The sequence below is a fragment of the Carassius auratus genome, chromosome 21 (genome assembly GCF_003368295.1).
Source record: "Carassius auratus strain Wakin chromosome 21, ASM336829v1, whole genome shotgun sequence".
Lineage (NCBI taxonomy): Eukaryota > Metazoa > Chordata > Actinopteri > Cypriniformes > Cyprinidae > Carassius > Carassius auratus.
The window spans coordinates 8,079,087-8,100,285 of NC_039263.1; the positions used below are offsets into that span (position 1 = coordinate 8,079,087).

The following is a 21,199-nucleotide window of genomic DNA, read 5'->3' on the forward strand; positions in this document are numbered from 1 at the left end:
CCATTCAGCGATCCGTTGATAATGGCTTTTTATAGTTGTGGTGCATGCGCTTAACTCAGAGTCAGCAATTTAGAGTTGAATAAACCAACTCATTTCAGCTGTTCTGTTACCTGAAAACTCAGAGTTTCCTATCTCAGGGTAAGTCAACTCAGAGTTCAAGTTTAAACTCAGAGTTGGTTGAACCTCCTTAGTGAAACGGGCCCCAGAAAGTCATGAAACAAACTACAATGATGAGGTTCAGGATTTGGCACCTGAGTTGGTGCTATTTCACTTCACTGTCCTTTTAACAGCACTCTTAAAAGCAAAATAAAAATAAAGCAAAAAACACTTCAAAACAACTTTAACAAAACAAACCAAAAAAAAAAAAAAAAACCACAGCCAAGCAAACAAACATTTACAACCGAATGCACTAAAAAATTAATAAAATAAAAAAATAGGTAAAATAAAATATACCAAAAACAAAAAAGCAAGTCACTAACAAATTGAAGGACTAGTGAAGAAAAAAAATAATAATAATTTTAAGAGCAGGGTCCCATTTCACTAAGGAGGTTCTACCAACTCTGAGTTTAAACTTTAACTCTGAGTTGACTTACCCTGAGATGGGAGAGAGTTTTCGGTTACAGAACAGCTTAAATGAGTTGGTTTAATCAACTCAAAATTGACTGACTCTGAGTTAAGTGTGTGCATCACAACTTATAAAAAGCCATTATCAATGGAGCGCCAATATTACAATTCATTATGGCAACAGCTCCCGCCAAAAAGCCATCTGCATACTACAGACTCAATACAAATGTAATTCTTCAGTGATATAATATCACAGGTGAAAACTGACAGAACGTTAGATTACTGAATTAATAGCTTATCCTTTTATGGTATCTCATATGCAAAAAATATATATAAAATAATAATATTAATTATAATATTTTAAGTGCAATTTTCTTATGTTACAAATGATCTGCCAATAGAGTATTATGGCAGTGGCTATTTACACTAAGTGGAATTAACATACTTTCTTAGCGATAGATCCCATTTACAGTAGGCTAAGTGCAAGTAGCTCTAGATGCTATTTACAGAAAACATGTACAGTGAAAATCGTGATATATTCTATTTAGCATGTAAAAGTAGCAGTTCTTTGCAACAGGCTAAGTGTAGATAATAATTAGATGCTAGTTATACTTTATACTGGCAGATACTGTACATTTGCACCTCAGTATTGTTATACATTAACAGGATGCAATAATAACAGATTGTAAATGATTATATTTATTACAATTATAAATAGTTGTATCAATATTAAACACTCGTTAGGCACTTTACTTCCACTTTTAGAACATTTTGTTCATTTTTATTTAAAACAAATTCTAATGTGACGTGATGGGAAAAGTGAGAAGAATGAGCTTGGCAAAAGCCGGACTCTAACCCAATCAATCGTATTACAAGCTAGCTTTCCGTGCCCAAAACATAACTGCCTACACCACTGAAGCCGTTATTCACGTGTCGTATTTAACCATATGAGTTGATGGAGGGCGGAGCTACACTAGATTTGCACTTAGTAACGGACCCTCTGAATAATCTTGTTTTCCATTTGCATTAAGATAATTTTTATGACCACACTGGCATATCATTTTACTTAAGTAAAATGCACTTAATTTAGATCCCCCCAGGAAACAAGACTTTGTATCTTATATCATTTTCTTATATAGAAAATCAATCTTTATTTTTTATATATATTTGTACTTGGGAAAAGAAAAGAAGAAGAAAAAACACTTAGTAAGAAGAGCATTTTTTCCAGCGTGCATTAATGAAGTGTTTAAAAAGGGGGAGGAGACCGAAGAGATAAATGACTCTGAGTATAAGTAAGCTCTCTTTCATAAATGGGCTTGACTTACCCTGCTTTCTCGTGTTTGACAAACCTCCCATTCTGAAACAGAAAACCTAGAGTTTCCTTCATTTCAGGGTTAGCATACTCAGAGTTTTCTCTTAACCTCCTTTGTGAAATGGGCCCCAGGTGTCACACAAGACAAATAAGTCAAGCACGCACGTGTTGACGAGAAGGTTTGTCACAGGAGAAATACGGCTATACAAAGCAGCAGCAATAAACAGCGTTGCCCCGCAAGCCTCACAGAATGCCCAGTATCGGGAACCATCTAATCTTCCTAAAAATTAAAACAAACATACTTGCGGTCAAAAAACAAACAAAAAAAAGAGCACTGCACAATAGTGATAGTTTCACGTAACTTCATTTCATAACCAGTCGTACATCCAAATCAAGAACAGGACTGCGGGAAAGGCATGTAAGGGAAAAATAGCAGCCGCCCACAGCAGCAAGCTATCCTCAAACTCAAGCGTCAAGGATGAGATGGGAGGCAGAAGGGGCGGTCCCCAGGTAATGACGCACAGCACAAATGGGAATCGCACGCAAACAGTGACTAGAATCACCTTTTATACGGTCCACACAGTTCCTAAATGGAACCTCGATGATCCACGAGCATTAGGCTGATTGGAGACGCAACAGTACATCCCACCACATATCTATCTATCTATCTATCTGTCTGTCTGTCTGTCTGTCTGTCTGTTTATAATATATGGGATAATATACAGTCATTGTTGCTAAATTAATAATTGTTCTATTTACCCTGCCTGGGTTTTGCTATAATGATAACTGGCTACAGTATATAGACATTAGTTTATACAATACTGTCTTAGTGAATGAATAATAATAAATCCTGCATATTATATATTTAATTATTTTATTTCACTTTACATTCATTTTATTTATTTTTATATTTATTTTTTTATTGTGTTTTTCATGACTTCCATGTAATTCTGAAAACTTTAAGCATGTTCCATGTTGAGGGCCAGAAACCTTGGCAACCTCACAGGAGAAATTATTTAATGAGTGGAACTTATGGCTAGAAAAGATTATGGAATAGATGGGATTCCTGCTCACTATGTAGTAGCATGTCAATGAGTGCTCAAAGACTTAATGTAAAACCGTCCCAAATCTATTCTTAGCTCACTGCAGTCCTATAGCATTACATTCAACAACAAGCCTAATGATGCGGCAATGGTATAAAAATAACTACCACCCACTTTTAGAACGTAATTATTAAAATGTGACCAGGGCTGGGGAGTAACGAAATACATGTAACGGCGTTACATATTTAAAATACAAAATATGAGTAACTGTATTTCGTTATAATTACATTTTAAATGAGGGTGTCAGGTTTCGCTGAAATGAAGGACCCAGATGCAGTAGAAATGCAACAAGAGTTTAATTCAGTGATAAATCAAACTGCTGAATTCCAGATCCACAATCCAAGAACTCAATAGAAGAGATCAGAGTCCAAACAGATATGTTCCAGGTGCTAGTCAGAATCAGGCGATGGTCATTAAAGATGATAGCCCAGGCAGATTCAAAGAGATCCACAAATCTAGATAATAATCCAGAGCAAAAATTCAAAAGTCCCGATGAACAGACCACTGGCCAACGAGCAAAGACAGTCCAGACAGCAGTTGAAATAACTGGGCAGAAAAACTGAAAAAATACAAAACTATAACTAATGAACCAAAACAAGAAACGCATTCAGCTGATTGCAAAGTGAACAGCTGATCGTGGCCGGCACGTGCAAACAGAAACAAAAACAAAGGCTCCTCCAGGAGAAAGAGATGGATCAAACCTGAGCCCTGACAGTAGCCCCCCTCCCAGGAGCGCCATCCGCCGTACTCCTGTTCGAGAGAGACTGATGACGATGAAACTCCACGATGAGCGAGCGGTCCAGAATGTCCCGAGCTGGGAAGCAAGATCTCTCTTCCGAACCGTAGCCTTCCCAATCCACTAAATATTGAAAACCCCGTCCACAGCGCCTGGAATCAAGAATCCGCCTGACGATAAAGGCAGGAGCGCCTTCAATCATCAGGGGAGGAGAACATAGAACAGGTTTAACACGAGAAACATGAAAGACAGGATGGATATGACAGAGAGGTTGAGGCAACCGAAGCCGCAGATCCCGAAGTGGCAGATCTTTGGTAGAGAGCCACACCCTTTGCCCACAAACATACCTGGGTGCCACAGTCCGACGGCGGTCAGCAGCTCTTTTAGTGTGTCCCCCAGACCGGACCAACGCTTCCCTGGCCCTCCTCAAGGTACGATGACAGCGTTGCATAAATGCCTGGACTGAGGGAACTGCGGCCTCAGCAGCCTGGGAAGGAAACAGAGGGGGGTTGATAACCAAGGCAACACATGAATGGGGAAAGCCCAGTCGAGGACACTGGCAAGGATTTATGGGCATATTCAGCCCAAGTTAGCTGCTGACACCAGGAGGAGGGGTTATGGGAAGCCAGGCATCGGAGCATCTGCTCGAGATCCTGGTTTGCATGCTCGGTTTGGCCATTGGTTTGTGGATGGAATCCTGAGGACAGACTGGCGGAGGCACCCAGCCATGGACAGAATTCCCTCCAAAACTGGGACACGAACTGGGGCCCCCTGTCAGAGACCACATCCTCCGGAAGACAATGAATCTGGAAGACGTGGTCAATGACTACCCGGGCCATCTCCCTAGCCGAAGGGAGTTTAGGAAGGGGAATGAAGTGAACCACCTTAGAAAAGCAATCCACAACAGTAAGGACCACCGTATTGCCGCTGGATGGAAGGAAACCAGTAACAAAATCCAGGGCAATATGTGACCAGGGGTAGGAAGGAATAGGGATGGGATGAAGCAGACCAACGGGAGGTTGATTGGAAGATTTATTTTGAGCACAAACCTCACAAGCACCCACAAACTGACGGATGTCCTCAGCCATGTCTGGCTACCAAAAACGCTAGCGGATGGCTGCCAGCAACCTCACACCAGGATGACACGTGAGTTTAGAAGAGTGACCCCGCTGCAAGACGGCGGTGAGGACTGTATCAGGCACAAATAACAGACTCGCCGGACACCCCATGTGCACCTCAACCTGAGCTAATGCTCGCCTGACCTGACCCTCGACACCCCAGGTGACGGCCCCCACCACACGGCCCAAAGGCAAATTTGTGTCAGGAGGAGACTTGTCAACAGGCGCATCAAACTGCCGGGACAGAGCGTCGGGCTTGCCATTCTTAGAACCTGGTCTGTAAGACAAGACAAAGTTGAAGCGTCCAGAAAACAGTGCCCAACGAACCTGTCTGGAGTTCAGCCGTTTGGCTGATTGAATATACTCCAGATTTCTATGATCAGTCCACACCAGAAAGGGAATTATCGTCCCCTCCAAACAGTGACGCCACTCTCCCAAAGCCAAGCATACTGCCAGCAGCTCTCTGTTGCCGATTTCATAATTTCTTTCTGAGGGAGAAAGGCAATGAGAAAAATAAGCACAAGGATGCAACTTATTATCATGAGGGGATTTTTGGGAAAGAACTGCTCCCACACCAACCTGTGATGCGTCCAAAATAAGAATAGGAGCAGTAGTGAACCTGGATTTCAAATCATCAAAAGCTGCCTGAGTAACACTAACATCCGCCACTAATCCATTCAAAAAACTAGCCACCAGAGTCGCTGAGTTCCACTCACTTGTAGCTTCAAGAGTCTTAAATTCAATAAAAATAATCAGCAACTGACCTCTTGCCTTGACGCAGCGAAGCCAATTGCCAGGAAGCCTCTTTGCCAAACACGGCTTGATCTCCAAAATGTATAACCGCCTTGCCTCGAAGGGGCTATCATGAATAACGGTGTAAAATTCCTAACTTGATTTGCGTTGTTCACTGTCTTGTAGGGGTGAGACCTATCGAAGTTGACCATTTGCACTTGTTTCTAAATCTTGCCGATTCAAACATTTTAAACCATTTGCACGCATTCGGAGCGTCCGTGCATTCATTCAAAGCACGCTGAGAGCAGCATTCCAGTTAATGCCCTTACACAGAATTGATTCCACGTATCATTGCTTCTGAATGAACACATACACACAAAATCATCTCAAAATAATTGTCTCTGCAAGCATTTTCGTAAACACAGTCAGTTATGTCTTAAGTGAACGTATACAGTGGAGAAATACATTTTGTGCATTATTATATTGGATCCGTGCACGGTCTTAAAGAGGCAGCAGCTGTAAATACCTGGTGTTACATTAGTGGCACCTGCTGCCAGAGAGAGTGACATTTGCGTCTCATTCACAAAAATAAATTCAGGCTTAATATAAAGACATTTTAAAAGTCAACAACAGAGAAAAACCTCGTAAAAATTCTTCCCTAACAATCAAATCATCTGTAACCATGGTTACATCAGTGAACCCCTCCCGAACCTCAGCATAGTCAACCGAAAATAATTGGCTACGTGCACAAGCGTAGTGATGAACTTTATAGCTATTGTTTCCAATTTACTTCACCCACATCCGCTATAAACAAACAAGATGAGTGATGGTGCTGTTGTACGAAAAAAGAGATATAATGTGCATGACACATCTAAGTTTATAAAAACTGTAGGTGGATCTAAGGAGCACTGCTGTCTGCCACTTTGCTCTGCTTCAAGTCAATATAACAGTCTGGGACAGTCTGGACAGTCTGATCACCTTTCTTTGTTTCTCACCCCTAAGTATCCACCCCTCATCAATCGTGTGAAGCCATCAGTGAGGACCATCAAAGTGTGGCCAACTGGAGCAGACTCTTTACTTCAAGATAGGTTTCAACACACTGACTGGAATATGTTTGCTTCACAGGCTGCCTGTGGCTCTCACACGGACATTGATATCTACACCTCCTCTGTACTGGATCACATCAACTCCACCATTGACAGTGTAACAACAGAAAAACAGATAACAACATACCCTAATCAGAAGCCATGGCTGAACAAGGAGGTTCGACTTTTGCTGAAAGCCCGCAACACTGCCTTCAGTTCAGACGACGCTCAGGCCTACAGTAAATCCAGGGCTAACCTGAAAAGGGGCATCAAAAAGGCCAAGTACTGCTACAAGCTGAAGGTAGAGGAACACTTTTCCAACTCTGACCCCCGACACATGTGGCAGGGCATCCAGATCATCAGTGACTACAAGTGAAGCAACTCCACACCAACGGTCACGGACGTATCCTTCCTTAACGAGCTAAATGACTTTTATGCTCGCTTCAACAGCGACAGCAAGGAGACGACCACCAAAATCTCAGCCTCTTTAGACCACCAACCTCTCAAACTCACCTACACAGATGTCCACACTGCACTGAGCCGGATCAACGCACGCAAGGTTGCTGGCCCTGATGGGATTCCTGGACGTGTGCTTAGGGCATGTGCAGAGCAGCTTGCAGGGGTCTTCACAGACATTTTCAACCTGTCCATCACCCAAGCAACTGTGCCAGTTTGTTTTAAGTCCACATCCATTGTGCCAGTACCGAAACACTCCTCCCCAACGTGCCTCAATGACTATCGCCCCTTAGCACTCACACCCATCATTATGAAGTGCTTCGAGCGACTGGTCCTAGCACACCTCAAAGACTGCCTCCCACCCACACTAGACCCACACCTATTTGCCTACCGCAGAAATAGGAGCACAGAGGATGCAGTATGCACAGTGCTGCACTCTGCACTCACACACCTGGACCATAACAACACGAATGTTAAGATGTTGTTTGTTGACTTCAGTTCAGCATTTAACACCGTCATTCCCTCCAAGCTGACCACAAAACTTGGAGACCTGGACATTAACACCTCCCTCTGCAACTGGATTATGGACTTTCTGACCAACAGGCCTCAGCATGTTCGGTCAGGCCACACCCACTCCACCACCATCACACTTAACACTGGCGTACCACAGGGCTGTGTGCTGAGCCCATTCCTCTACTCCCTTTACACCCACGACTGCAAGCCTGTACATGGATCCAACTCCATCATTAAGTTTGCAGATGACACCACAGTGATTGGCCTCATCACAGACAACAATGAGACTGCCTACAGGGAAGAGGTACAGCACCTGGCCACATGGTGCACTGACAATAACCTGCTCCTTAACACCAATAAGACCAAGGATCTTATTGTGGACTTCAGGAAGAAGAAAGGAAGCACTCATGACCCCATCCACATTAACGGGACGGTTGTTGAACATGTCTCCAGCTTCAAGTTCCTGGGAACCACCATCTCGGAGGAACTGTCCTGGGCCACAAACACCTCCAGCCTGGTCAAGAAGGCTCACCAGCGCCTTTTCTTCCTCAGGACACTGAAGAAGAAGCAGCGGTCTTCAACCATCCTGGTGAACTTTTACCGGTGTGCGATTGAGAGCATCCTTACCAGTTGCATCACAGTCTGGTATGAGAAACTGCTCAGTGGCTGACCACAAGGCACTGCAAAGGGTGGTGAAAACTGCCCAACGAATCACAGGGAGACCGCTTCCTGCGCTTGAGGACATCCAGAGGAAACACTGTCTACGTCGAGCTCGCAGCATTCTCAAAGACTCATCTCTCACCCTGACCATGGACTGTTTAACTGTTAAGCCATATCACCCTGGAGCCCAAGACCGATTTCCCACTGAAGCTAAGCAGGGCTGAGCCTGGTCAGTACCTGGATGGGAGACCTCCTGAGAAAGCTAGGTTGCTGCTGGAAGAGGTGCTAGTGAGGCCAGCAGGGGGTGCTCACCCTGTGGTCTGTGTGGGTCCTAGCGCCCCAGTGTAGTGATGGGGACGCTATACTGTCAACGAGCACCGTCCTTCGGATGAGACGTTAAACCGAGGTCCTGACTCTCTGTGGTCATTAAAAATCCCAGGATGTCTTTCAAAAAGAGTAGAGGTGTGACCTCGGCATCCTGGCTAAATTCGCCCATTTGCCTATGACCATCATGGCCTCCTAACAATCCCCATATCCGCTGATTGGCTTCATCACTCCGTCTCCTCTCCACCAGTAAGCTGGTGTGTGGTGGGCGTTCTGGCGCAATATGGCTGCCGTCGCATCATCCAGGTGGATGCTGCACACTGGTGGTGGATGAGGAGATACCCCCTGTCTATGTAAAGCGCTTTGAGTGCCTAGAAAAGTGCTATATAAATGTAAGGAATTATTATTAATTAATTATTATTAACCACCTCCCCTCCGGGAGGCGTTTCAGGAGCCTCCGGACAAGGACCACAAGATTCAGGAACAGCTTTTTCCCTAAAGCTGTCTCCTTCCAGAACTCTGCCCTCTGACACCCCTCCACACCATACACACAGACTCCTCCCCCTCTTCAACACTCTGATTTATTTATTTATTCACAGCAAGCAAAAAACAGTAACTTGTTATTACTTGCACTACTGCCTGTTCATCCAGGAACACTGTATAATCCATTTGCACACTGAAATATTTTCTATGCACTTTACTGTCCATTGCAATAGTGTAATTATGTTCATATGTTCATATGTTCTGCCTATAGTGTACATACACTTTTACATAGCCCATCTGTATAGTATGTTCATAGTACACCTATCTGTATATCGTGCTTATAGTATTTAATATCTGTAAATTATGTCCATAATACTTACCTGTATAGTTATTGTACATATTATAGACCTTTATTCTGTACTTACTGCTTATTGCACTTCTGGTTAGATGCTAACTGCATTTCGTTGCCTTGTACCTATATGTGCAGTGACAATAAAGTTGAATCTAATCTAATCTAATCTAATATAACACCCATTTGAGCTTCCACGGCTTCCGGAAATCACCAACCTCCGTGCGCAGTGGCTGCACAAAATAAGGAGGGCACGATTTTCGGTGACCGCCCATACTAAGGTATGCAGCCAACATTTCCACAAGAATGAAATTCACACTACTGCTAAGGGTAGACGGGTTTTAGCAGTAGGCTCAGTTCCATCATTATTCGAGTGGAATAATTAAACTACGGTGTCACGGGCCGATGTTTGGGAATGCCGATCTCGACCGCCAAGTTCAGAACCTGAGCTGCCGGGGGCCTGAAGCAGACATCAAGCAACCCGTCATGGTCCCAATGGTCGTGGACCAAGACTACGGGGCCAGTCATACTGTATGTGTGAACCAGGAGTGGAATAAAGATGCATTGATGAAAATCGAGGCACTGAGAGAGCAGCTTCAAACATTTAATCTTCATCACTCCTTTGGACTCGGTTTGCCTCGTCGCCTGAAGACATCAGATTTTACACCAGGTAAGATAGTTGTAATAACAACTTCTCAAAACTGTTTGCTGAATAACTGACTGACCAAGTAATTATTTTTTCTCTGTCTTAATCATTCTTGAGCACTTATGGCAAGTCAACTAATTTTAATTGTAATACTGCATTTTAGGTTGCCCTCATACGAGCATTTGATGGCGTTCTGGAACCTGATCGAGGCAGCAACAGCAAAAATTGTTAGGGTCACCAGGGCAAAGAAAACCTATACTACTACCAGGGGCGCAGATGGGATTTTTTTAACTGGGGGGGGACCAAGCTGTCCAGCAGTCAAATTTTTTCAGTCCAGAAAAATCACCGGCTCAGTCACAGACGAGGTCTTTATTTTTTTTGTAACAATTTAAAAAAGCAAACTTTCTTATATTCTAGATTAATTGCACACAATCTGAAATATATAAAAAAAAAGTTTTAATTCTCATGGTTACGAATTACATCTTAGGAAAATGAAAATTCAGTATCTCAAAAATGTTAATTTTCTATTTTGAGGTTGATTAGTTTGGTAAATTTTGATTATAAATACAGTGTACCTCCTGGGCTAGTTTAGAACATGCAACCACAATTATGGGAAAGACTACTGACTTGACAGTTGTCCAGAAGAAGTTCATCAACACCCTCCACAAGGAGGGTAAGCCACAGAAGGTCATTGCTGAAAGGGCTGGCTGTTCACAGAGTGCTGTATCAAAATATATTCACAGAAAGTTGACTGGAAGTAAAAGGTGTGGTAGGAAAAGGTGCACAAGCAACAGGCATGACCACAGCCTTGGGAAGCTTATCATGGAAAGCTGATTAAAGAACTTGGGAGGGTCACAAGGAGTGGACTTTAGCTGCAGTCAGTGCATCAAGAGTCACCACACTCAGACGTCTTCAGGAAAAGAGCTAGAGCTGTCACATTCCTAGAACCAAGCCACTCCTGAACCAGAGAATAACGTCTGAAGCATCTCACCTGGGGTAAGGAGAAAAAGAAATGGACCGTTGCTCAGTGGTCCACAGTCCTCTTTTCAGTTGAAAGTAAATTTAGCATTTCATTTGAAAATCAAGGTCTGGAGTCTGGAGGAAGACTGGAGAGGCACAGAATCCAAAGGCCAGTGTGAGGTTTCTGAAGTCAGAGATGATTTGGGTGCTGTGATGTCTGCTGGTGTTGCTCCATTGTGTTTTATCAAGTCAATGCAGCCATCTACCAGGAGATTTTGGGAGCACTTCCACCTTCCATCTGCTGACAAGCTTTATGGAGATGCTGATTTCCTCTTCTAGTAGGACGTTAGCACCTGCCCACAGTGAAAAAAAAAACACTTCCAAGTGGTTTGCTGACCATGAAATTACTGTGCTTGATTGGCCAGCCAACTCACCTGACCTGAACCTCACAGAGAATCTATGGGGTATTGTGAAGAGGAAGAGAAGTAACATCTGACAAACAATAGAGAGGAGCTGAAGGCCTCTATCAAAGCAACCTGGTCTTCAGTAACGCCTCAGCAGTGCCACAGACTGATCGCCTTCATGCCACGCCGCACTGAAGCCCCAACCAAGTATTGAGTGCATAATTAAACCTACTTTGGATTTTTATTTTTATTTATTTTATTTATAAAAGTTTCCTACTTTTCATTTTTCTAAGCTGTAAGTCACCATCAGAATTAAAACAAAAAAAAACTCTTCTATTTTCAGTCTGTAAATCTAGAATATAAGAAAGTTAGCTTATTTGAATTAAATTACACAAAATACAGAACTTTTCCATGACATTTAAATTTTTTGAGATGCACCTGTATATTATCACTATGGTTACCGCTACAGGCACATTTGAGGTAGCTACCAGCTCCTCGTAGGACCCTGGGGTCACGAGTAGGGATGGGTATCGTTAAGGTTTTAACGGTATTACTACTCTTACTGATACTGCTTAACGGTCCGGTACTTTAATGGTATTCTTATCGGTACTTTGTGTTGTGTTAGGCAGTCGAAAACTTTGCATTTCTCTGTCTGCACATAATGCACTTTTGAAAGATGCTTTGACAGATTGCTTGTGTTTCCCCCCTTACATGCAAAAATTTTGTTGCACTTATGACAACCACTGCATCTTATGACAACCACTGCATCCACTCTAGTGAAGTATAACCACACTTTGGAACGTTTTGCTGTATCCGCCATCGTCACTCTTTGTATTAAGCAGGAGTTTTTGTACTGTAAGGGGCCGTTTGCATATCGCGTCTAAAAACGCGTCGAAAATGCTAGGAGCGTCGCTTTCTGTTTTTTTTCCCCAAAGCCTTCGGGCACTTGCGTTCCTGAGGAATCTGCCGTTGCTAAGCAACCATGACCTTCTCTCTCCATGAAGACGCGGAAATTTCAGCAATGGATGAATGGATTTGCAGCACTAAGAACTGGTTGCAGTAGCACTGCTAGTAAATTAATAAAAAAATCCACATACAGCTATCAGCTGTTCCTTCATCTTGGCTGAGCTTCAACGTTGTTACAGAAAAGGTGAGGAAGTTACATGACCTGTGGTGCGCTTGCGGGATTCTGAAAAGTTGAGATGTTTTTTATTCGATGCAGTGCGGATGCGCCTGGAAAAAACGAGCCTGTCGGACCGCGTGCGCATCGGGACCGCGTCGCTTCCATTATGAGCGCGCATACCGCGCACCTGCATTTGAAATAACGAACTTGAGCGTGCAAAAGACGCGATATGGAAACAGCCCCTTTCACGTGTGTGTGCGCCGCGCTCGTTCTTGTTGTGTGTGAGTGTGACTGACAGACAGCCTCCACGCGCATGAGCGATCTCTTAGATCTCACAGAAAAACGTCTTAATAATATCGCACATTAGAAATGTTTGGTGAGATAAAATGCGCACGATAACATTATTAAGCAAAAATACATAGTACATTATTTTTTCCCCCTTCAGTACCGAAAGCAGAACCGGTACCGTCAGATCTTACTGATACTACGGTCTTTCATAATTTAGCCCCGGGGCCAGTTTAATACCGGGTTTCGGTACCCATCCCTAGTCAGGAGTCATAGCAATGCACACACACACACACAACGTAAACGTCAGTGGAAACACCATCGTCATGTGTGTTTATTGACAACAGAACACTGTGTAGTGAGAATGTGGGTAAAGCAACGGTTAGACTATTATTGTGCTTCAGCCTGCGTCTGCCCAGACCCGATTCTTTAGCACCAAAACAAACACACCCATACCCCAACAGGACCTGCTACGGTGGCCGAGAGAGAAAACATGCTGCAAATGACAAAAATACCTGTAAATTATGAAAACATCTTTATCAGTTTGACAACACGTGCTGCAAATAATCACAATACAAACAAATAAAGAAATGTGCTGCAAAAACACAGACCACATTGGAAATATTTAAGGGAACTGTAAAGTGACAAATGTGGCTGGTACATAATTTATAAATGTTTGCTCTGAAAAAATATATTTTGTTTTTTTTAACAATTAGTCATACGATTCCTTAAATGGTTTCTGTAATCATTAACAAATTAACCATGGATTTACTACTATAACCATAGTTTAACCATGGTATTTGTACAAATATGGTCATAAAAATGGTAATCAATACTCAAAAAAAAAAACACATTGTTTAAAGGGGGGGTGAAATGCTCGTTTTCACTCAATATCCTGTTAATCTTGAGTAACTATAGAGTAGTACTGCATCCTTCATAACTCCAAAAAGTATTTAGTTTTATTATATTCATAAGAGAAAGATAGTCTTTACCGATTTTTCCCGGAAAAACACGAGCGCCTGGAGGCGTGACGTGTGGGCGGAGCTAAAGAATCACGAGCGCAAGTAGGCTTTTGCGTTGAGAGTGTTTGAAAGCTGTGACAGCTGTGAAGGCTGAAACTGAACGAAGCAGCAGCAGCAACGACTCGCTCCAAGCGGGGCTCGAATCCGGGTCTTCGATGGGAGGCGGACGCACTAACAAGAGATAGGCAGAGATATTTTAAGCAGTTTTACTCACCGCCTGTGGTTCCAACACACAATCGTGACCCTTTTTCGTTGGGACTGCATTATCCTTAAGAAGTAAATGATGTGCAAATCCGTCGTCAAACTGGGCTTTGTTTGTAAAACAAGCATTTTAGAAATGCAGGGAACAAACACAAAAACTTGCACAACTCCGTTGATGCTCTGTAAAAATAAACTCCATTCACTGGTCCCTTAATGTTGATTTTTCTTTGGTAATCTGTGCAGGGTTATCTTGCCCTGGCAACCAAAAACACACTCCTTTTGTGACATTTCGCGACGCTCTCGCTCTGATCAGCGAATGCCTGTTGTGCTCTCACTCAGTGCTCTGCTATACGGGAGCGCGCGCTCTTCCGGCAGACGTGACCTCAGGACCCATATAAGGAAATTCCGCTCCATCTAATGTCACACAGAGCCATACTCGAAAAAAACTTTCCGAAACTTGTGACAAACCGGAAGGAGTATTTTTGGAACAGAAATACTCCTTCAAACGTACAACTTAATTTTTTAAACTTTGTCCATGTTTAGCATGGGAATCCAACTCTTTAACAGTGTAAAAAACTCAGTATGCATGAAATAGCATTTCACCCCCCCTTTAAATTTTCTTTTTGTTGGGGTAATTTTGTTTGGTTTGAGTATTTGCAGAGCGTTTCTTTATTTGTTTGTGTTGTGAGCATCCGTAGCTTGTTTTGTATTTCATTGTGGTGAGTATTTGCAGCACTTGTGCTGTCAAACTGATGAAGATTTTTTCTTAATTTGCTGGTGCTTTTTCTATTTGAATGTGTTTTGTGAAGTTGAGCTCTCTCGTCCACCTTGCATCGCCCCTATTTTGAAATCTTTACCCCACACGTACATTCGCAACCATGGCAACAACGATCGCGGAAACAAGCGAAGATGACACACAAGCATATTCAAACAAAAGCCAACATGGATAAGTTGTGTGAAACAACGCAAAATCGTTACTCACCTATCAAAAAGAAACAAATAAACCTCTGCATCCGATTAGAGCCCTTCCCAATCCTTCAGTTTCTCTCCACCGCTGGAAAGCTGCTCGGGTACCCTTACAAAAAATAACTATGGTTTTATTATAGTAAAACTGTAGTAAGTAGTAACCTATGTTTTTTTTGGCGTATTGACTACCATTTGTATAACCACAGATTTACTACAAGTACCATGGTTAAACTATGGTTAATATAGCAAAACCATGGTTAATTTGTGGTTACCATGGTTTAACTATATGAACTATGGTTTTTTGGTTTTATTTGTAGTAAAACCATGGTTAATATTCATAAGGGATGTCCTACCTTTCTTGATTGTAAACCCTCCTTTTTATCCGCCGTCGCTCTCAAGCTAAATGACTAAATGTAATGTAATATGCATCCTGTGCACTCAAATTGAGCGCTCTCTTCTCGCTTTCAGGACAAGACACGCCCCCTTACCGCTGATTGGTTACAAGTGTGTTTTGGGACTCAGTCAGACAGAGCGGTCAAAAGCGTGTTTCAAAAATCGTTAGTACATGTTTATAGGAGCAGCGGGCCGGGTCGCTTCTACTTAGACTAATGTACTTCGCAGAAACTCAGATGAATCCTCTGTTTACCAATAAAACCTTTCATTGAGAAAGTGAGGGGGACGGATCTGGTTACTATGAATCTGGGGGGGGTCATGTTGAAAATTGTCACAATCTAATAGTTAAATAGGGCTTGGGCGCCAAGTTGCATTCTGGGACGTGGTGGCCATGTTGCCAGCTTCGCGAATGTAAACATACAGCCAGTTGAACGAGAAGAGCAGAGTTGGTAGAAAGAAAAAAAGATGTCAAAATCGCGAAAAGGTTGTGGGATTTATAGGGATACGCTAAATAGGGATGCCAGGGACCGGTATGTGGACAAAATCGGCTCTATTAACGGTTTGGATCCATATGAAATTCCCAACCAATAGTGGAGTACCAACGGAGACTTTTTGCCGCACGTTTGCATTACAGATATCTTCGGCTACCTTGTTTGTTTTGTGAATAGTTCCGAAGCTACAAGTCAAGTCTCATGTACAGTTCACAAATGGATGGGTTCAGGAGCTGCAAATCATAGAAACGGAACAGCGGCAAAACAGTATACAGTAATCCGGTAAGCTGCACTCTAACGTTACCTAGCTGCTAGTTTAGTAACCGTTAGTGCTAACAACCATTCACACATGGACTTTTAACAATGTGTTTCAAAAGTGTAGTTAGTAGCTGTCCACGCTCACGTTTTTCCGGGGTTCTCACGTATTTGAGCTGTTTTCCCGCTGTCTTCCCATTTTAGTATTTTCCTGTAAAATATCCCGTTAGCCCCTCCATCAGACCTGTCAAGTCTCTGTGTTGTTGTCCTGTTGCTACTCCTTGTCCTTCCAGCGAAACAGATGTTTTCAAAGCATCGTTTTGATTACTTGAAAGCAACCTTAGCGTGATGTTGGGCTTTTTAAGATAGCGAAGTTGTTGTGAGAGCACGATTTCACGCCAATCTGTAACGAAAGTCACGTGAGACCTAGCTTCACAAATAGCTTAACGTTAGTTAATGCAGCAGTTTTATAGTACAAATTTTTGCTGTCAGCAGAGGGATAGCAACAAAAAGATGAATGTTGAAATTTCCCGTATTTTGGATGAGTAACTCGAGAAATTTCCCTCATTTTCAATGTTGACTTAAGCTATATAAATTAATATTCAGATGTTATGGTCTCCGTAGTTGCACCGCCAAGCAGGAAAGCGGTGTAAAGTTAATCCATTCTCATTTTATTTTCCCCATGGCTATTATGTGTTGCGCTATTACACCCCACAATACAGCAACGGTTGAAAATGGTTAAAATTGATTTTTAATTCATCAAATTAAGACACACGGATGAGAGGGAGTATGTCTAAACACTGCGCAGTAGTCCGAGTGGCAGTAAAGGAAGCATTCAACGTGGCGGCCACGCCAAGTAATGACGTCACAACGCCCAAGCCCTATATAGTTAGTCTAGTTTAATGATCCATAAGAGAACGCACTTACATTATAAGACAAATTGGTGTTTTTTGACATATTTTCCGATCCGCACTAAACAAATGTCATTTCCATCACATGTAAATATCTGATTATTATTTAAAATTAATATGATATACATAATTTCTTAACAGTGTGAGACCACTGTCACACATAGTTTTACCAATTTATACCTATATTACAATTACCATAGATTTGTGGATTAAGTAAATTAATTGTCATGAGGCCCAAATGCAAAGCTTACATCCACCACAACCTGAAATATAATATTGCATTGGTTAGATACATTTCTCAAAATTACTACTTGTGTTATTACATTAAGTGGAAGATTATCCCACAAACTATGCAGAAATTTTAAATGAATGATTAGAATTTTGTACATATTTTTTAAAAGAGTTATGAGGTGGTGGAAATGGCTGTTGTGGAAATGACAATGAATGGACGTCCATGTAGAAAAACACAAAACATATATTTGAAACACATTTAACAAATCATTAGTCATTAGTCTGTTTGGTTCCATAACCAGATGAACAGTTACAGCCTTACTGTAAACAACTAACCACAAATAATCACATGAAAAATGTAAGTTATACATAAATTGTAATTGTAAAATTATAACATTTTAATTGGTTAGATGAACACTGTTTTGAATTTTGGAATACTTAAAAAACACCTAAAAATTTAGTCATGTCAATACATTGTAACATGAACTAATAAGCATCTTGAGCATGCACACATTGTATGTGAGTTCATAGATGAACACTGTTCTGAAGAGAACATTTAAACTATAACATCTAAATTATCATATAACATGAACTGTAAAGCACCTAGATCATATGAGAGAGAAAGAGAGAGAGAGACATGTGATTCAAGGCCAAATCTCGCAGATTTCTTTCCAAACTTCCGTCTTAGGCCCAATCCCCAATTCTACAGCTTCCCATGCCCTGAAAACCAAGCAGGATATGCTTGAATTGCCTGTTCACAAACTAATTCACAGCGTAACAACTCGTTGGAACTCCACATATGACATGTTAGAACATTATATAGAGCAGTGATCCTCAAATCTGGCTCGCGAGATCCACTTTCCTGCGAACTTTAGCTCTAACCCTAATCAAACACGCATGAGTTTGCTAATCAGTGTCTTCAGGATCATTAGAAAATCACAGGCAGGTGTGTTTAATTAGAGTCGGAGCTAAACTCTGCAGGAAACTGGATCTCGCAAGCCAGATTTGAGGATCACTGATGTAGAGCAACAGGCTGCCATCTACTCTGCCATGATGGACAAGGATATGAAGATGAAAGTCAAAGACATTGCCTTGTTAACAAAGTGAGACAACACTGGCAGAGGGTCTCATTAATATTCTCAAACCTCTGAAGAATGTAATCACCCTAATGAGCACAGAAACATCCCCCTCAGTTTGAATGATTATCCCACTGCAGAAGATGATACTGAAATCCATGACATCAAGTGCAGAGTACAGTACGACCATCAAAGAAGCTAAGGCAGCCATCACTAAAGACCTTAAAGGCAGATACAATGACCCTGGTGTTCAGGATTATCTGCACAAAGCCACAGCACTTTTTTTTTTTTTTTACTAAGCAAAGCATATTTAATCTATTTGTGCATTTGTAATATTTTTCTCTTTCCCACTGCCCAGGAGAAAATAACTTTTTGCTGCCATGAGAGCAATTTTTTATTATTAACATTTCCAAAATGTATATTTTGTTATATACTCATCAGGGTCAAAGCAGTGAAGCCCAAGCGAACAGTTCCTCCTCAGAAGCGGAGCCAGGGCCATCAGAGACCTCTCCTCCCCAGTCAAATTCTGCCATGGCAATGGTATTTGCAGATATTTTTAAAACAGAGAAAAGAAGAACAAAGCCTTTGTCAGACATCATTCATGAAGAGGTCACCTCATACAAAGCCACAGGCTGCATCTCTGTGGATGAAGACCCACTCGCATGGTGGAAGAACAATGAGCATAAGTATCCTCACATTGCTAAGTTAGCCCAATGTAACCTTGCTGTCCAATGTACATCTGTGCCAAGTGAACATGTTTTCTCAAAAATGTTTTTTATCCAACATTTTGATAGCCAGCATTTTTGTTTTTAATATTTAAATATATACAGGGGCGCTTTAATCTCTAGTTTCCAAATACTGCACTTTAGTTTCAAGTGAAAGAATGTATCCTCACTCTCAGGGAATAGAAGCATTGCTTATACTGTTCTTGTGTTAAGATGTTTAAACTTATGCTTGACTTCATGATTGTGGCCTTTGCTATTGTTATAGCCTCATTATATTATGTTATTACATTATATTTGTATTTATGTTTAAAGGATTTTGACTTGTTGAAAAGACAGAGCTTTAAGAGTTCCTCTCTTTTTCTTTTAAAATATATATATTTATATATATTGTTTGTGAGAGCTACACTGAAGTTGGCTGTTTGATAAATGCAAGTTCATTTCAATCATAGTGTGCTAAAAAGGCACAAGTTCCTGTAGAGATAACAATACACATTTTCCTTTTTTTGCCAAATAAACAAAAAGCATCATCAATGTCTTCTGTCTTGCTGTATCAAAATCTCATATAGCTTTTACTCAGAAAGGGTCCCAATAGTGCTTAAAGTCAGGTCAAAATGTTAATACTGTATCCTAAATTGTGGGTAATTAAGCTAAGAAGATATATCATATGCTGAAGGAAATTTCTGGAGTATCAAAGATTAAAATAAAAAAATAAATAACAAGAACCGTACAGAACCGAAAACCGTGACACAAACCGAACCATGGGTTTTGTGAACCGTGCCACCCCTAATATATATATATATATTAGGGGTGGCACGGTTCACAAAATGCATGGTTCGGTTCATTTCACGGTTTTAGGGTCACAGTTTTCAGTTCTGTACGGTTCTTAAAATTACTGTGATAAAATAATCCAGTTTCCAGAGTTTTAGTGTCAGTACATTAAACTACTATATATATATATAGTAGTTTAATGTACTGACACTAAAACTCTGGAAACTGGATTATTTTAGATTGTTGTATTTTTGTATTGGGATATATTGGTTCCACCCCATTCATTGAGTCAAGTCAAGTCAAGTGAAGTCTCCTTTATTTATATAGCGCTTTAAACAAAATACATTGCGTCAAAGCAACTGAACAAAATTCATTAGGAAAACAGTGTGTCAATAGTGTAAAATGACAGTTAAAGGCAGTTCATCATTGAATTCAGTGATGTCATCTCTGTTCAGCTTAAACAGTGTCTGTGCATTAATTTGCAATCAAGTCAACGATATTGCTGTAAATTAAGTGACCCCAACTAAGCAAGCCAGGGGCGACAGCGGCAAGGAACAAAAACTCTATCGGTGGATAAAAAAACCTTGGGAGAAACCAGGTTCAGTTGGGGGGCCAGTTCTCCTCTGACCAGATGAAACCAGCAGTTCAATTCCAGGTTGCAGCAAAGCCAGATTGTGCAAAAGAATCATCTGTTTCCTTTGGTCTTGTCCTGATGATCATCTGAGACAAGGTTTTTAAAGGGGATCTGTATCTGGGGCTCTAGCTGTCCTGGTCTCCGCTGTCTTGCAGGGCTGTAGAGGTCCTTTCTAGGTGCCAGTCCACCATCTGGTCTGGATAGGTACTGGATCCAGGTGACTTCAGTGACCCTCTGATCTGGATACAGATTGGATCTGGTGGCTACAGTGACCTCGGAATAAGAGAGAAACAGACTAATATTAGCGTAGATGCCATTTTTCTAATAATGTAGCAAGTACAGTAAGTAGACAGCCTAAAGGCCCTTTGTAACGCTGCGACGCCAGTAAAGTGCATTTGCAGCTTTTGACCGCCGAGTGGTGCTTTAACCACAAGTTATCAAACAAGCGCATCAACACATTTTCACAAATAGACGTTTGGTCTTGGTAGAGAGTGGCCTGTAGCGCCTCCCTGAGGGAAGGAGCTGAAAAAGGTGGTTCGCTGGATGTGAGGGGTCAGAGATGATTTTCTTTGCCCGCTTTACAGTCCGATATGTATAGAGGGAATCGACTGAAGGTAGTGGTTTCCCTATGATCTTGGATGCTTTGTTGACAGTCTGCTGTAGTTTTTTCTTT

General features: G+C 41.6%; 1 protein-coding gene across 5 annotated transcripts in view; it reads left to right on the forward strand.

Moving 5' to 3' along the window:
* Positions 1–19,379, forward strand: part of sgcd (sarcoglycan, delta (dystrophin-associated glycoprotein)) — a 471,077-nt gene extending 451,698 nt beyond the window's left edge. For 4 of the 5 annotated variants that reach the window (XM_026195716.1, XM_026195718.1, XM_026195714.1 and 1 more), the window contains one exon: positions 18,841–19,379. In XM_026195716.1, coding sequence (XP_026051501.1) covers positions 18,841–19,212 — 372 coding nt within the window. In that variant the 3' untranslated portion in view covers positions 19,213–19,379. The remainder of the gene's footprint in view (positions 1–18,840) is intronic. The other variant, XM_026195715.1, reaches the window with a different exon arrangement.
* The last annotated feature ends 1,820 nt before the right edge of the window (positions 19,380–21,199 follow it).